Source organism: Enoplosus armatus, chromosome 17 (assembly GCF_043641665.1).
Source record: "Enoplosus armatus isolate fEnoArm2 chromosome 17, fEnoArm2.hap1, whole genome shotgun sequence".
In the NCBI taxonomy this organism is placed as follows: domain Eukaryota; kingdom Metazoa; phylum Chordata; class Actinopteri; order Centrarchiformes; family Enoplosidae; genus Enoplosus; species Enoplosus armatus.
The window spans coordinates 21,043,819-21,061,264 of record NC_092196.1 but is presented as its reverse complement, the minus strand read 5'-3'; the positions used below and the strand labels follow the sequence as shown (position 1 = coordinate 21,061,264).

General features: G+C 47.8%; 3 protein-coding genes across 3 annotated transcripts in view; 1 reads left to right on the top strand and 2 right to left on the bottom strand.

Annotated features, from left to right (window-relative positions):
* Window positions 1-1,440: 1,440 nt before the first annotated feature.
* Window positions 1,441-8,035, bottom strand: sh2b1 (SH2B adaptor protein 1). Its single transcript, XM_070923850.1, has 8 exons — window positions 6,305-8,035; window positions 5,893-5,994; window positions 5,190-5,281; window positions 5,018-5,100; window positions 4,427-4,579; window positions 4,058-4,269; window positions 3,564-3,738; window positions 1,441-1,928 (listed from the first exon to the last, which is right to left on the bottom strand). Exons 1-8 carry the CDS (start codon window positions 8,033-8,035, stop codon window positions 1,552-1,554), a joined length of 2,925 nt encoding a protein of 974 aa, XP_070779951.1. The 3' UTR covers window positions 1,441-1,551.
* Window positions 8,036-11,807: 3,772 nt separating this feature from the next.
* On the bottom strand, window positions 11,808-13,760 carry LOC139300691 (heat shock 70 kDa protein 1-like). Its single transcript, XM_070923857.1, has one exon. The coding sequence runs from the start codon at window positions 13,758-13,760 to the stop codon at window positions 11,841-11,843; it is 1,920 nt and encodes a 639-aa protein (XP_070779958.1). The 3' UTR covers window positions 11,808-11,840.
* Window positions 13,761-15,722: 1,962 nt separating this feature from the next.
* The window catches only part of LOC139300692 (heat shock 70 kDa protein 1-like), a 1,921-nt gene continuing 197 nt past the window's right edge, over window positions 15,723-17,446 (top strand). Inside the window, exon 1 of the mRNA XM_070923858.1 lies at window positions 15,723-17,446. This exon is cut by the window's right edge and continues 197 nt beyond it. Coding sequence (XP_070779959.1) covers window positions 15,723-17,446 — 1,724 coding nt within the window.

Sequence of the window (17,446 nt, the reverse complement as noted above, 5' to 3'; positions counted from 1 at the left end):
TAGGTGAAGTCTTCAAGTTGTTTGTTTTAGCCAAACAAAAGTTTAAAACCCAAAAGATATTAAATTTAGAACCATGTAAAACAAAGAAAAGCAGCAAATTCTCACTTTTCAGAAACTGGAACCAACAAATGTTTAGCTTATTTTTGATAAGTGACTGATTTGAAAATGGTTGAATTGATTCATTTTCCTTCTATCAAATAACCAACTAATCAGGTTTATCAGTTTACTCACAGAGTAAGGGGTTCAGGGGTTGAACTGATCAGGAATCAGACAACATCATGATGTTACTCCTTCTGTATGATCCAGCGTGTTGAAATCTCAACAGGGAGAACAGCTAACGGCTAATTTGAGTGTTTCTGTTAAATGATTTTGTGCTGTGTCGCCTCTGCAGCGTCTATCACAGTTTATTGCTTTACTTTAACAGCTGGGACCAAACACGGTGCCAGCACAGTATTTAGATACGGCCACACATTTCTACAGCTGTGATTTTGGTCAGACTCTGTGACATTAGAGGACGATCTACAGTAAAAAGACGGACCGGATACTGTCAGCTAGAACTATTACACATACCAACATTTATCACACAGCGATCAAAACGTGTGACCCTGTCTAAATACGGTGGGGGCACCACTTTGTGCCAACAAGCCTTCCTATTAACATAAAGTATGATCTCTGAACATCTGGCTGTGATGCTTCTTGGATGCATTAACGCATGAAGCGGCTCAGAGTGAGTGGAGGTCGAAGTCTTCCTCCTTAGTTACATATATGTTATATATATTCTCACAGAAGAAGACTGACTGAAGACTGAGGACATGTGGCACTGAAGCAGGAAACATTAAATCAACATCATGTCATTAGTGTTAGTATTATTATCGTACATTCATCAACGTGTTGTGTTTATCGCTGATTTGAACTTCACATTTCACATGTCGGTTTGGTCTTGTAGCTCCTCTAATTACATGCTACATGCAGAACCTTTAAGCCAGTACAGTTTGTTAATGGAGCTCGCCGCGACGTCGTCTCCGTACCAGCAAGAGTGTAATGTCTTGGGTCTACAGTACAAATGTCTGTAGAGTGTGTTTGGCCTCTGGCTAGCGTGTGCTGTCTTGGCAGGACCACTGTGAGGTATTGGGACTGCTGGCTTCACAGGGCTCAAGCTCTCACGACTGTTCACAAGAAGAGCCTGCTGTGAGGCGTACCGGCAAAACAAAGCTTATCTGACTACGAAAAATGAAAGAAATGTACCGCGAGTTAGTGTTGTAAAGCTGCTGTCACCCGTCTCTCCGTCTGCTTAGTCTTCTCTCTCTCTCTCCTATAGTGTTAGTACTCTTACACCTCCTCCTCCTCCTCCTCTCCTCCACCTTGCTAACAAAATAAAAATACTGGTTATGAATGGCTATGATGTACGCCGCCTCATCCAATCTCACGTTCGCTCACACACACACACACACGCACGCACACGCACACACACACACACACACGCACACACACACACACACACGCACACACACACACACACACACACACACACACCTCCTGGCCTTCCCTTCATCAGAAGAAGGAGTACTGGTTATCGATGGCTCGGGGCGCCCTCGCTCCGTCCCTCTCTTCTCCCTCCACAGCTTCTAGTTGGCGGAGAGGAGTGTCCCTGTCCCTCTCCTCCCAGTCCTCCACTCCTCCTCCACTACCACCTCCGCTGCCTCCACTTCCTCCTCCTCCTCCTCCTCCTCCTCCTCCCCCTCCTCCTCCCCCTCCTCCTGTCGTTGCCATTGTCACCACAGCTGCTCCTCCTGCTGCTCCTCCTGCTGCTCCTCCTGCTCCTCCCACCTCTGTCTCGCTTCCTCTCTCCTGCGGAGGAGTTGGGGGCGGCGGGCGGCCAGGCGGCAGGGGGGGAGGCTGAGGAGGGCTACGGGGTCTGCTGGTCAAGTCTGCATGGAGAAGAAACAGACGAGAGAAAGAGAAAAGAAAGAAAAAAGGAGGGAAATGAGAGAAAAGTGTAAATAAAGGAAGGCGGGAGGGGGGGGGGTGTAAGGAGTGGAGTGACAGCGTAGTCGGAGGAGAGGAGGGTGAGAGGCGGGAGACAAAAAGAGAAAATGACAGTGAGTGGCTGGTTAGGTGGAGGAAGTCTGCAGTCATGGAGTCCATGGGAGTCTTGGAGGCAGTCCAACTCCAGGAACACACACACACACACACACACACACACACACACACACACACACACACACACACACACACACACACACACAGTGTATGAGGTCTTCCCTCCACAACAGGGCTGATTTTCATCAACATCCATTCATCTGACGATTATTTTCTTCATTAATCGTTTGATCAATAAGATGTCCCAGAGCTCGAGGTGACAAAACCCAAAGATGTTCAGTTCACGATCACATGAGACTGAGCTGCTGGAACAGAAGAATGTTTGGCAGCAACCAGAAAAACAGATTGATTATGAAAATATTTGCAGGTTCATTTTTTAATCCAGGAGGCAGCCATCTTTCCTAAATAAAACACTTGTAAACTGTAAACTAGCGCCGCGTCAGGACGTTTGGTACGTTGACTAACAGCTCAGCAGCGTGGCTGACCTCAGTCTGATAATCAGACACACGTGTCCGATCTGAACAAACACATACCACCTCATTCACCCACTCACTCCCAAACACCCCCCTCTCAGACTTTCTCTCAGCCGAGTCCGGTCTCACTTACACACAGTCAGAGATGGGGGTTGATGGAGAGTCAGGATGGCGCGTGGTGATGACATCACAGACTGTAGGCCGACTGCCTGCCCTGTCTCGGCCTGCAAGGGATGAGCCAACGGATACAACAGACAACAACAGAGAGGTCAGAACAGCAGCACAGACAGCAGATGGAAACGTGGAGTGGAGCTTTTTACCAAAACATGAAATATAATATAAATATATAATGTTCCTGACACATTTAACACGCTGGACTCACTAGTGTGGAGGCATTGTTATCTAAGAAATCAACTTCAGCATGAACCGATGCTTCGTAGAAAAACAAACAAATACTGTTTCCATTCAAATCTGATCGTCTGGTGGAGCAGAGAGGAAGAGCAGAGGTGACGTGAGGCAGAAGAGTTAAAGGCACAAAGATGTAAAAACAGGCGAGATGCATTAACACACAGACATTTGGTGGAGTTGGTTCCATCTTAACACACACACACACACACACACATCTCCACGTTTACGTCGTACTTTAAAGCCCTGTTCAGACATCATCCGAGCGATGTCGGTGTCTGTTACGTTAATGTTCCTCACAGCTTTCCTTTTTGGAGCTTATGCACCTCAAACTTCAGGCCCGGTGTGCTCTACGGCCCAAGATGTCTTCATAAACTTTAGGTAGCAAACAAGCACTTGGCTGTGATTTCATCGTCTATTAGAGAAGTCACTTTCATGAAGTCCAACAGTTCACGAGTGCAGAGAGATAAGTTCAGACTGTTTGCTCCTCAACAGCATGTCATGTTTTACAACATGAGACCATCATTAAGTGATTGATTTGTGCCTCTTTTCTGTTTACACCTGGAGGGCGGGGCTCACTCATACCTGGCTGGCGAACAGCGGTGGCACCCACGAAGCTGATGAGTGTGACGTCTGAGGCGCCGCCGGACTCCAGGGGGATCGGATGCACCCGGAAGTGCTCCAACATGTCAAAGATGGACTGGAACCAAAGGTGCTGCACTCGGCACTGACCGTCCTCGTTCAGGGACAGACGGAGGTGCTGAAGGGACCAAAGCAAAGTGGGGACAGGACTCAAAGGTCAAACTCAACATTCATCAGAATAAATTGTTCTTATTATCTTCATTTCATCTGAAAACATTGTGTATGCTGATCATTCTGTTTCCAGCTTCTCCAATGTGAATATTTGCTGCTTTTCTCTGTTTCTGGACAAAACAAGACACCTGAAACTGAGCTAGACGCAGTCCTGCCAATGGTTTTACACCGTACCACAGATCTGCTCATGAAGGTTAATCAAAGGATCAAATGTAGGAGCACAGGAAATGAAATGGCCTCTCTCACATACACAGAGCCACACTCACCTTGGCCTTGCCCTGGAAGTTAAAGGTGAGGACATATTCTCCGCGCCGTGTCTCACTCTGGCGAACCAGGAAGACGCCGTGGCTCGCCGGGCCTCCAGCCAACACCAGCTGAGCAGCTTTGAGACGGGACAGGGTGCCGTGGAACCACTGACACTCACTGAGCGGGTGCTCCACCGTCTCTGCGACGGTCGTCTCCGAGAACAGGAAGGAGCCTAGGAGGGTGAAAGGTGCATATGATGGTACATGTAGCACTTCCTCTAAACAGAAAAGATCAAACTGGAAGACTCCAAATGAAAGAAGGCCACAGTTTGGTTCAATATTTACATTTTCAACGTGTAAAATAAAAATACGTCTTTGGATCGTACTCACCTGTGGCATCTGGTGTCTCCGCAAAAGGTGTGCCCAGACTAGCCCCGCCTCCCCCGAGAATCCTGTCTGGTTCATCGAGAGGGGCTCGAGGTGGCAGCTCTGGTGGGAGAGGATCCATCAGAGGTGAGGAGCCTCCGATACCTCCATAACACACTAAGACAACGAAACAGGACCAGAGAGACGTGTTAACTAACTTCTAGATCATCCCAGACCTGCTTATGTTACACCAACAAGCTAAAAGCCTCCAAACCAGGGTTCAGGGCCGCAGATCTGGGAAGGTAACCCGACAAAACAACCGATCAATAATGAACAGAAAGTATCAATTACTTAAACTGTAGGCTGTAACTCACTGATCAACTACTGCTCAAAATCTGATGCCAGTCAGTGTGATTAGACCGCTGTAACGTATATCAATAAGTATATCATATTTCAGTATATAGACATTATATGCATCTCACAAGGAACCGCCGCTTGTTTCATTCACCAGCTCAGCTGTTGGCTAACTGATCACTACTGTGTTACATGTCACAGTAAGACAAAGAACAGTCCTCCTGAACTGCAACACACTGTAAAGCTCACAGCAGCACAGACCTTGTGAAAGACGGTCAACAATCTCAGGTGTCCCACTGATGTCCAGCGGCCCCCCACACACACCTTCAGCGTCTTCCTGTTCACTGTGGGAGAGAGACAGTAGCTCCTGTTCAACACATTGTGTCCTTCGCATACTGTAAAGCCCGGGAGCCCCCCCTCATTCATTCATTACCTGAGACAGATGCCGTTCCTGATGTCACTCAGCCAGGCTCTCATCTGGACAGCATCTCGTGTCTCGATCACGTACTGCGCCGCTCCATCCAGCTGAGGGGGAGGCACATGGAGGGTTGAGCTTTAGACTGGACACATGTCAGTGTCTATCATTAAACTGACTGTCAGCTGTCAGATCCGCCTGCTGTTACTCACAGTTCCTGGTATGGTTGGTTCAGATTGTCACAGATATGTTTGAATAAACCGCTGCAGTACACAGACTGGGAATTCACATTAGATGCGAGAGGTCAGCGACGCATAAATGTGACTGAAGCATAGGTTTGTCAATCCGTCCTCAGAGGCAGCAGAGAGGACAGCGGGTGGACAAACTGTCTTCATCAGGCTGATCACAAATTTACTGGACAAAACTGGTTTTACAGTCGGCTCCATGAGGAGAGTTCAGGAAGAACACTGTATTGTTTTTACTCATTCATTTTATCTCCCTGCCCACAGTGAAGCTGGAGGCCTTGATCCATCACCACAAATATAGACAATAAGTTCACAACATAGCAACAGCAGGAGATCTGCACAGCTGTCTACACTTCACTAAGTGCACCAGGACAAAGAAACCAGACTGAGTGAGTCTCTCAGAGGGTGGATCGCCCTTGAGAGACAAATCGTAGCAGAAAAATAAGACAGAGGGACTCTGATGAAGGAGTGACTACCTGCAGCAGAAAGGTGTTCTCCTTGTCGGGGACCTCCAGCGCTGTGGTGCTCCTCACATCCACGATCGAGCAGCAAGGGACAGTCAGCCGGGGCTTTGAGGACTGGAGAGACAGGCAGAATCAGGAGGTGGTGTTGTCATCATAGTTTACCAACAACTTAACCTGTTTTACGTGGTAATCAGTGAGCTTTAAAGGTGCTGGTAGGAGGCTTCAATACACTTATGATTGATGTATAGTAGATAGTAGACGCTCATCTTTATATCATTCTAGTTACTTATCTAAACTAAACAAACGTTCTTGTGATACTTGAATTTCCCGTCATGGGATCAATAAAGTTTCTTATCTTTTACGTTGGAATGAAATAAACACACTGTAAACACGTTGTAATGTTTCACAGGAGGGAGACGCTTACTTTAGGTGGAATGAAGAATTCCAGGTAGTACTCCTCTCCCCGCTCGCCACCATCTCTGTCTCTCTCTCGGAGGACCAGACGACATTTATGCCAGCGTCCTCCTCTCCAGGGCACGTTCCCTCCGCTGGCCAGAGGCTGCACCGGACCGGCCTGAGCTGCAGCAGATGAAGCTGAGGCAGCGTTGTTGTTGTCCGTACCGTGATGCAGTAGACTAAACGAGAAGCCAGAAAAGCCGTGGCTCGCACTTAACTCGTCGCTGGATGAACTGACGCTCACCCCGCCCTCCCGCACCAGCCGGCCCACCTTCCTCGGAGGTCCCATGGCGGCTGCGGCGGCGGCACTGCTCGGAGGCAGCGTGGAGGAGGTGGAGTGAGAGCCGGCGGCGGTTGGGGTGAGGACGGGTGGAGGGGATCGTGACAGTCTGAGTTTCTCCAGACGATGGCTCCACTTCTCCTTCTCACCTCCTTCGCCGTTGCTCCGCCGCCGATCCCGAGCAGCCTCCGAAAGAGACAGAGAGGTGGCGCTGCTTGAAGATGAGGGGGGCAGCGAGGAGGAGGAGGAGTGGGGAAGGGAGAGGGGCATGGACAGAGAAACAGGCATGGAGGAGGTGGGTGTGGGAGGCTGTGTACCAGAGTTCCTCTTTGAGGTTGAAACCAAGGTAGCGTCCTGCACACCCATAGTGTAGCTGTAGCTGGAGGGCAGCTGGCTCTGGGCCGAGTCACTGGAGGAGCTTCGCCAGTGCAGGATTCCCCGGACACTCCCCCGCACACTTCGACCCACACTCCGCAGAGAGAAGCGCTTCTTCAGTTTGTTTTTGGAGGAGTTGGGCGTACCGTTACCTTTGGAGCCAGGCGGAGGAGTGACAGAGGAAGAGAAAGGTGGAATCTGAGGAGTGTGGGAGGGGTCAGCACTGTCCACCTCTGTGGACTCTGCTTCCCCCTCTTCTGGCTCAACATCTTCCCCCACAGACGCTACCCCTAACCAGCTGTCCTCCTCTTCCTCAACTGGTGCTTCCCCATTCCCAGGGGCGACCATGGCCCCCCTCTCTTCACGCCTCCCATTGTTTCCTCCCACCGAGGAGCAACACGACGATGATGAAGACGGAGGCAGGACTTGGCTGTGGGCGTAAGAATCTTGAAACCTGTCCCCACTACGGTTCTCCAACACCAGCCGTGTCGGTGCAGGCTTGGATAAGACCCGTGTCACGTTAGTTGGGGGACATGGGAGGACAGCGCCCCCAGACGCTGACAGGGGGGAGACCGCCTCCTCTTCCAGGGAAGTAGCATCTGACTGGGGAGCCCAGCTCACCATATCGTCCCTCCCAGAAGCACAGCTTGGCGGGAGCGCCCCCTCCAGCTCACTCTGGAAGTGACGAACAAAACGGTCGGTGAAGCGCCGGCAGAAGGCGGCTGCTGAATCTGGGGAGTAGTGGGGGTTTTCCAGGAGAAAAGCCCGAAAATGGCGTGCAAAGTCACCAGCTGCAACGCGGGCGTGGAGCTCACAGAATTCGGTCCAGCTCAGGCAAGGTGAGGGGGACGGTGTGGGGGTGTCTGACAGGGAGGATGGGTGAGCCTGGGGCGGAGGGCTCACTAGGGGCGGTAGAGGGGGTGGCCGGGGGGACAGGGGCAGCAAAGAGGGAGACGGAGGGGACGGAGATGGGGAGGGTGAGGGAGGTAAAGGAGAGGAGTTTGCAGCCCGCGGGCTGGGCGGGGTTAAAAGAGAGCCGTTCATTCTCCTGAAAGACGCCGGCTGACTTGATGGTCTATCAAATCACTTCAAACATACAACAGAAAGCTGAAGTGATTGCACAGCTGGGGTAACTGACTGGGGGCAAATACGGCACATTGGTCTAATAATTTACAAATGAGTGTGAACTTAAGTGTTATGCTCAGCCCCATTGAAAATGAAAAGTTAAAAAGACAATGCACCGGACCCATGCAAGATGGGTTTAAAAGAGGTCAAATATCTCCAAGGATAAGCTGTTTGCTACATTATTTTGTGAATTTAAATACTTTATCGTTTTAACAAGAAAGTGTGGGTTTCAGATGGCCAGTAGATGGATGGTTAGAGGAGGTTAGATGTGTGGGATTCACAAGGTCTGCCCCTTCTTCACCATCTGTCATACATCCAGAGAAGCTTGGCCACATCCTGTAAAAACACACAAACAAAAGTTCAACTTCAGGTAAAAAATAGTGCAAATCACCCAAAAGGTCTCTGCATACTTTACATCAGAGACACACAACTATGAAAACTCCTACGAACATATAGGCAAGAAGTTTAATACAACAGGATGGCCGTTTTAAAAAAGCACATAGAAAAAAGATGGGTTTTTATCCTTGTAATCTTGTAAGGACTCTAGCAGCTACGTTTTGGACCAAATAAAGACCCCTTGTTGCGGTCATGGGAAGGTCATAGAAAAGTGTTCAATTCTGGATGTTACGAAAGTATACACAAGGGTTTTAGCATCTGTAATGGATGAAAATGGGACAGATTATGGCTGTTACATAAATGGAAAAGACATATTTGTTAACGTTCTTTATGTGTGGCTTAAGGTAAGAAAAGGACCAAAAACTACTCCCAGAGAGACGTAGTGTACTTCTTACTCCACTACATTTATTTGACAGCCTACAGTTCTGAGTTTCTTTCCAGACGAAGATTTTTCAAACAAAACATATGATCAGTTTACAATATATCAAACATTGTTATAGAGTCAACTACTCAAGAGTATATAAACTACGTAAAATAAGCTCCAACTCCACCAGCTACAACGTTAAAAGGCTCCTTACATGTTTCTGCATCAGTGATCATAATCCAATAATGTCATGTATTATTCTAACACTCACAGGGGTTGTTCTGCTGCATGAGTTCATCTGATTTGTGAGCTTTCAGTCATTTTCAGGATGTTCAATGCGGGACTTTTACTTCACTAAAGCAAAGGATCTGAACATTTCTTTCCCCGCCGCAGACTGTACACAGCTTCACTGATCTCCACAGATCAAGCCTGCATGGTCACTCTCTGAATGTAGAGGATGAAACCTTCAAGCTAACGAGCAGCTGGTTGATTGACCTGAAGTTTTCCTTGCTAGGTTTATTCTTGTTTGACGTGTAACTGATGTTACCTGTACTTATTGTAAAGCAGTATATCTATGTGCTAGTCTACAGTCATCAGATGAGGCATGTGAAAAGCGTCCATACTCTGTCGTTACATGTCACACAGATAAACTAACGACTGGTCAAAAACACACAGGTAGCCCAGGATGTTAAAGAGTGCTAACTACAAGTAATGTGGCTGAGAGTAACGTTAAGTGGGATGAATATTACATCAACTCGCCTCACTCGCTAGCACGCTAGCATGAACTAGCAAGCAATGTGTGAGTCTTGCTCATTCAGCTTTCTTTTAAAGACGTGTAACGTTCGCTAGCTAACAATGGCTAACTAACGTCAACCTGCTTACGGACCTGCCGTTAATTAGCATCTTTATTTGGTCAATGTTGGTTAGATGTCGCTTATTTTGTGATGCCTACTGTAACGTGTCGCTGACATGACCGCATATTGAATCATCCAACAGCAGCTATCATGAAAGATTCTTTGCGAGCTAAGCTAACCGTTAGCCAGTTAGCTAGCTATTAATAAACCAGCTAGCTAGCTATCAATATTGCTTCACCACAATGTACTGTGTTTCCTCTACCTGCACATCACAGTCCAGTGTTTTCATCCGTGTCTTTTGGTAAAACTGGCACACATTTCATCATTCTTTCAGTCTACATGACGGAATAATCATTTTCGTAAAGGTTGTTGTTGTTGCTAAATATGAATATTGCTATGCCTTGCCTGGACCCGTTCTTCTCGCACTGCCCCGTTTCTCGCGATAGTTGGTAGGTCGGCGCTCGATCTTGACAGCTGCCGTTAAAAAACCGCTGGATATTGTCGGATGACTCTTCCCGAAACTGTGACGGCAAACACGAAGCACGAACGGGTGGAAAAAGAAGAGTAGACATACAGCTTCCACTGGGACCTCCACCCACCCCTTCAAACTAACTAACTAACTAACTAACTAACCAGTGTTGGTCCATCACTGAGACCCGGGTCCCTCTCCATCCTGAGGGGGTCCCACGTCACTGCCGTTTACCAGCAACAGTCCGTCCATCTGCTGTAATGTCATCGATCTGTCTCCTGCATAATGTATGTAACCAGATGCATCGTGGGCTGTGATTTAAGTACGCATATGATGTTAAGGCTGTGCAGTACAAGTACAATTTTGAGGTACTTGTAGCCTATTTTAGGGCTACTTGAGTAATACTTCTACTCTACTACATTTAGGGGCAAATGTACTTTTTACTCCATTACATTTATTTTAAAGCTTTACTTACATTGCAGATTCAAAATGTTATCAACAAATAAATTATGATGTATTATTGTAGATTAAACTACACAAAGTCATTAAAAAACGAGCTCCACCTTCACCAGCTGCCACATTAAAGTAACGAACACATTAATGCATCAATACTTATAATCCACCAATATATAATATTCTGAAATGGGCATTTCTGCATGATGTGTTTTTTTATTTAACTTTTGATACTAGTATACTTTTATGCTAATAAAGTATAATTTTAAATGCGTGATATTCAGAGTAAATACAGAGAATAGAGAAGAATCCCTCGTAGCCAAGCTAGATTTTCAATAAGGAATAATCAGTCAATTTAAAGATGAAAGACATTTTGAATATATTTCAAAATACTTATATTTAAGAGCCAATGGGAAAAAAACTTCCAGTAGGACTGTGAAAATAACCAAACCCTTTTCTTACAAAGGGGATAGAAAGTCTTATAGGAGTTTATACATTTATATGAATTCTGTTGGAAAAGGTGAAAATCCTACAGGACTGTCTGACTGGAGGCATAAGGATGAGTATTTATCAACCTGTAATCATTTTTAATTATATGGGATTATTAGCTGTTCTTGTACATGTACAAATATTTCATCGGCAGGAGTTAGTGAATAAGTATTTATAAATAATAATAGTTCATTGAGAAATATCATATGTCATATTTATGTAAAATGAAGACACATTTCCTGTAATTACACCTGTGTTATTTGTATTGAGAGGCGGTTTCCCTCAACGTTAAGTCAATTAGTTTATACATGGAGAAACATTTTATTTTGAAATTTAACCCCAGGAAGCTTGGATTAAAAAAAAAAAGATGAAAACCAGAAAACATAAAAGTTCTTTTGGATTTTCATCTTTGTTACAAAGTCCAGCAAGACAGACATGAAAATAATTTTTACAACTTATACATTATATCTACAATAAGGATAAAAACTTCTAAATAAAACTACAGCTGTGTTCCAAACTACTGTCTTGATCATAATGTGGACATGAAACATTATTTATTTACATGGAAGACATGTGGACATTTTGGATCCTTACAACTCTTATATCACATAACAAATAAGGACCAAGGACCAGATGCAGGAGGTTTCAGTTGAATGTTAAACAGTCCCAGTGATCATAGAGTCCATATGAAGGGCCCCTTTAGTCCACCTCCTCAATGGTGGGCCCCTGGGAGCCGGCTCGTGCCTCCTCTCTACAGCTACCAGCGGGCATTCCTCCCTGATACAACTTGCTGATGACGGGGTTGCACACTTTCTCCAGCTCTTTCTGCTGGTGTTGGTACTCCTCTTTATCAGCCAGCTGGTTGTTCTCCAGCCAGGCGACGGTCTCGTCACACTTCTCAATCAGCTTCTTCTGGTCCTCCTCGCTAATTTTGCCCTTCAAGTTCTCATCCTGCACGCTGCTCTTCATGTTGAAGGCGTAGGACTCCAGGGAGTTCTTGGCGGCGATTTTGTCCCTCTGAAGATCGTCCTCAGCTCTGTATTTGTCGGCGTCCTGCACCATCCTCTCGATCTCTTCTTTGCTCAGTCTGCCCTTATCGTTGGTGATGGTGATCTTCTTCTCTTTGCCGGTGCTTTTGTCCGCTGCAGACACGTTCAAAATGCCGTTGGCGTCCACGTCGAAGGTGACCTCGATCTGTGGGACCCCTCGCGGAGCCGGTGGGATTCCTGTCAGCTCAAACTTGCCCAGCAGGTTGTTGTCCTTGGTCATGGCTCTCTCCCCTTCGTAGACCTGGATGAGGACCCCGGGCTGGTTGTCAGAGTAGGTGGTGAAGACCTGGGTTTGTTTAGCGGGGATGGTGGTGTTGCGTTTAATCAGGGACGTCATGACTCCTCCGGCTGTCTCGATACCCAGGGACAGAGGCGCCACGTCCAGCAGCAGAAGGTCCTGAACGTTGCCCGAGGTATCACCCGCGAGAATGGCGGCCTGGACGGCAGCACCGTAGGCCACCGCCTCATCTGGGTTGATGCTCTTGTTCAGCTCCCTGCCGTTGAAGAAATCCTGCAGGAGTTTCTGGATTTTGGGGATTCGGGTGGAGCCTCCGACCAGCACGATGTCGTGGATCTGCGCCTTGTCCATTTTGCCGTCCCTCAGGGCTTTCTCCACCGGCTCTAATGTTCCCCTGAACAGGTCGGAGCACAGCTCCTCAAAGCGAGCCCTGGTGATGGAGGTGTAGAAGTCCGCGCCCTCAAACAGGGAATCAATCTCGATGCTGGCCTGGGAGCTGGAGGACAGGGTTCTCTTGGCCCTCTCACAAGCTGTGCGCAGCCTCCTCAAGGCTCTCTTGTTCTGGCTGATGTCCTTCTTGTGTTTCCTCTTGAACTCCTCCACAAAGTGGTTGACCATGCGGTTGTCAAAGTCTTCTCCACCCAGGTGAGTGTCCCCAGCCGTGGCTTTGACCTCAAAGATCCCGCCTTCGATGGTCAGGATGGACACGTCGAAGGTGCCTCCACCCAGGTCAAAGATCAGGACGTTACGTTCTCCCGACTTGACTTTGTCCAGACCGTACGCGATGGCGGCCGCCGTCGGCTCGTTGACGATCCTCAGGACGTTCAGTCCTGAGATGACGCCCGCGTCTTTCGTCGCCTGACGCTGGGAGTCGTTGAAGTACGCCGGGACTGTGATGACCGCGTTGGACACCTTTTGGCCGAGGTAGGCCTCTGCAATCTCCTTCATCTTCAGCAGGACCATGGAGGAAATCTCCTCAGGGTAGAAGGCTTTGTCCTCCCCTTTGTATTCCACCTGAATTTTGGGCTTCCCTCCATCTCCGACCACCTTGAAGGGCCAGTGCTTCATGTCAGCCTGCACCACTGGATCGTCCAACTTTCTTCCAATCAGTCTCTTGGCATCAAACACAGTGTTGCTGGGGTTCAAAGCCACCTGGTTCTTGGCCGCGTCCCCAATGAGCCTCTCGGTGTCCGTGAACGCCACATAGCTGGGGGTGGTCCTGTTGCCCTGGTCGTTGGCGATGATTTCTACTTTTCCATGCTGGAAAACCCCCACGCAGGAGTAGGTGGTGCCCAGGTCGATGCCGATCGCTACACCTTTAGCTGCAGACATTTTCACCGGAGATGGTCGTCTGTGAAACAGTCAAACAACGTTTTAGAAACACGTTGAAGGAACCAAACATCGGCACATCACTACACATGTGCACTGACTCACAGCACACACTTCACAGGCTACAGTCACATTCATCATCATCATCATCATGAAAACACTTTTAAAAACTCTTCCACGCTCTTTTCTTGTTTTACTTCAAAACAAAACACACGTACGCATTTACCAAATATCAAAGCATCACACCTTCAGTGTAAACTAGTTGCAGGGTTGAACTTACTGAGTGCTGAGCGGTCTCTGTGGTGAAGAGGGCTGATCTTCTTCTTCCTCTCTGGACCTCCTGCTGCCGTCTGATCTGTCTCTGTCTCTGTCTCTGTCTTTATATCTGTGGAGGCTGACTCTCTGGCTGCTTCCAGACGTTTCACACACAACACCGGCAAGTCAGCGTCTACGGCAGGTACAGCTTCCTGTCGGGCATTTCAAAATAAAACGCCTCCTGATGGATACAAGCTGTGGTAAGGCGGAATAAACATGCACGTGTCTTATTGTGAAAGCACAATCTAACACGATGACAGACAACTTGACGCAGAAAACTCTGGAAACCTGGAGAAGAGGAGGGAACCCAGAGGGATCCAGACACACACTTTTATTTCTAAACTTTCGTTGAGGGCGTTTATTGTCGGTTGGTATCTTATTCACACAAAGATTAGTTCAACAGTTTGTCTGTACGAAAAACGTGATGAAAACTTGACGCAAATGTTTGATTTGTTTGACATGCATGTTTTATCAAAGGATGCGGAGTGTGTGTCAGTGATGTGACTGCAACAAGAACAACAGACAGAAACACAACTGAAGGTAGAAACAACATCACAATCATGAATAAAAGGTTTCACTGTTTTGATACTGGAGGGAAAGTTTGAAAGCAATTAACGATTACTTTCATTATTAATTCATTATTATTAATGATTTTCTTGATTAATCATTTGGTTTATAAAATGTAAGAAAACAGTGAAAATCCCCTGATAATAATAATAATTGCAAATAGAGCAGCGTGAGGTATTTTAATTGTTTGTTTTATTCAACAAACCACTATCATACTACAATCATACCAAACTATCATAAAGGACGAAGAAATCCACCATGATTCATCTGAGAAGCTGAAACTGTCAAATTACTAAAACAATCAACTATCAATACTTGGTGATTAATATTCTATCCATCGATTCATTGACAAACCATTGCAGCTCTTATGTGTATATATATACAGTGTGTATTTATTTATATCATGTATTTATATATAGATTTATATGTCTATAATGAAATAAAAGTGTGTGTCTGGATCCCTCTGGGTTCCCTCCTCTTCTCCAGGTTTCCAGAGTTTTCTGCGTCAAGTTGTCTGTCATCGTGTTAGATTGTGCTTTCACAATAAGACACGTGCATGTTTATTCCGCCTTACCACAGCTTGTATCCATCAGGAGGCGTTTTATTTTGAAATGCCCGACAGGAAGCTGTACCTGCCGTAGACGCTGACTTGCCGGTGTTGTGTGTGAAACGTCTGGAAGCAGCCAGAGAGTCAGCCTCCACGGATATAAAGACAGAGACAGAGACAGATCAGACGGCAGCAGGAGGTCCAGAGAGGAAGAAGAAGATCAGCCCTCTTCACCACAGAGACCGCTCAGCACTCAGCTGTAAGTTCAACCCTGCAACTAGTTTACACTGAAGGTGTGATGCTTTGATATTTGGTAAATGCGTACGTGTGTTTTGTTTTGAAGTAAAACAAGAAAAGAGTGTGGAAGAGTTTTTAAAAGTGTTTTCATGATGATGATGATGATGAATGTGACTGTAGCCTGTGAAGTGTGTGCTGTGAGTCAGTGCACATGTGTAGTGATGTGCCGATGTTTGGTTCCTTCAACGTGTTTCTAAAACGTTGTTTGACTGTTTCACAGACGACCATCTCCGGTGAAAATGTCTGCAGCTAAAGGTGTAGCGATCGGCATCGACCTGGGCACCACCTACTCCTGCGTGGGGGTTTTCCAGCATGGAAAAGTAGAAATCATCGCCAACGACCAGGGCAACAGGACCACCCCCAGCTATGTGGCGTTCACGGACACCGAGAGGCTCATTGGGGACGCGGCCAAGAACCAGGTGGCTTTGAACCCCAGCAACACTGTGTTTGATGCCAAGAGACTGATTGGAAGAAAGTTGGACGATCCAGTGGTGCAGGCTGACATGAAGCACTGGCCCTTCAAGGTGGTCGGAGATGGAGGGAAGCCCAAAATTCAGGTGGAATACAAAGGGGAGGACAAAGCCTTCTACCCTGAGGAGATTTCCTCCATGGTCCTGCTGAAGATGAAGGAGATTGCAGAGGCCTACCTCGGCCAAAAGGTGTCCAACGCGGTCATCACAGTCCCGGCGTACTTCAACGACTCCCAGCGTCAGGCGACGAAAGACGCGGGCGTCATCTCAGGACTGAACGTCTTGAGGATCGTCAACGAGCCGACGGCGGCCGCCATCGCGTACGGTCTGGACAAAGTCAAGTCGGGAGAACGTAACGTCCTGATCTTTGACCTGGGTGGAGGCACCTTCGACGTGTCCATCCTGACCATCGAAGGCGGGATCTTTGAGGTCAAAGCCACGGCTGGGGACACTCACCTGGGTGGAGAAGACTTTGACAACCGCATGGTCAACCACTTTGTGGAGGAGTTCAAGAGGAAACACAAGAAGGACATCAGCCAGAACAAGAGAGCCTTGAGGAGGCTGCGCACAGCTTGTGAGAGGGCCAAGAGAACCCTGTCCTCCAGCTCCCAGGCCAGCATCGAGATTGATTCCCTGTTTGAGGGCGCGGACTTCTACACCTCCATCACCAGGGCTCGCTTTGAGGAGCTGTGCTCCGACCTGTTCAGGGGAACATTAGAGCCGGTGGAGAAAGCCCTGAGGGACGGCAAAATGGACAAGGCGCAGATCCACGACATCGTGCTGGTCGGAGGCTCCACCCGAATCCCCAAAATCCAGAAACTCCTGCAGGATTTCTTCAACGGCAGGGAGCTGAACAAGAGCATCAACCCAGATGAGGCGGTGGCCTACGGTGCTGCCGTCCAGGCCGCCATTCTCGCGGGTGATACCTCGGGCAACGTTCAGGACCTTCTGCTGCTGGACGTGGCGCCTCTGTCCCTGGGTATCGAGACAGCCGGAGGAGTCATGACGTCCCTGATTAAACGCAACACCACCATCCCCGCTAAACAAACCCAGGTCTTCACCACCTACTCTGACAACCAGCCCGGGGTCCTCATCCAGGTCTACGAAGGGGAGAGAGCCATGACCAAGGACAACAACCTGCTGGGCAAGTTTGAGCTGACAGGAATCCCACCGGCTCCGCGAGGGGTCCCACAGATCGAGGTCACCTTCGACGTGGACGCCAACGGCATTTTGAACGTGTCTGCAGCGGACAAAAGCACCGGCAAAGAGAAGAAGATCACCATCACCAACGATAAGGGCAGACTGAGCAAAGAAGAGATCGAGAGGATGGTGCAGGACGCCGACAAATACAGAGCTGAGGACGACCTTCAGAGGGACAAAATCGCCGCCAAGAACTCCCTGGAGTCCTACGCCTTCAACATGAAGAGCAGCGTGCAGGATGAGAACTTGAAGGGCAAAATTAGCGAGGAGGACCAGAAGAAGCTGATTGAGAA

What these genes read in the sequence shown, in the direction of transcription:
- sh2b1 (XM_070923850.1), bottom strand. Translation starts at nt 8,035, where the DNA reads ATGAACGGCTCTCTTTTAACCCCGCCCAGCCCGCGGGCTGCAAACTCC. An exon ending in AGAACACCTTTCTGCTGCAG is followed by an intron (nt 5,282 to 5,892) that starts GTAGTCACTCCT and finishes CCTCCCCCTCAG; the next exon opens with CTGGATGGAGCGGCGCAGTA. An exon ending in ACTTCCAGGGCAAGGCCAAG is followed by an intron (nt 3,739 to 4,057) that starts GTGAGTGTGGCT and finishes TGGTCCCTTCAG; the next exon opens with CACCTCCGTCTGTCCCTGAA.
- LOC139300691 (XM_070923857.1), bottom strand. Translation starts at nt 13,760, where the DNA reads ATGTCTGCAGCTAAAGGTGTAGCGATCGGCATCGACCTGGGCACCACC.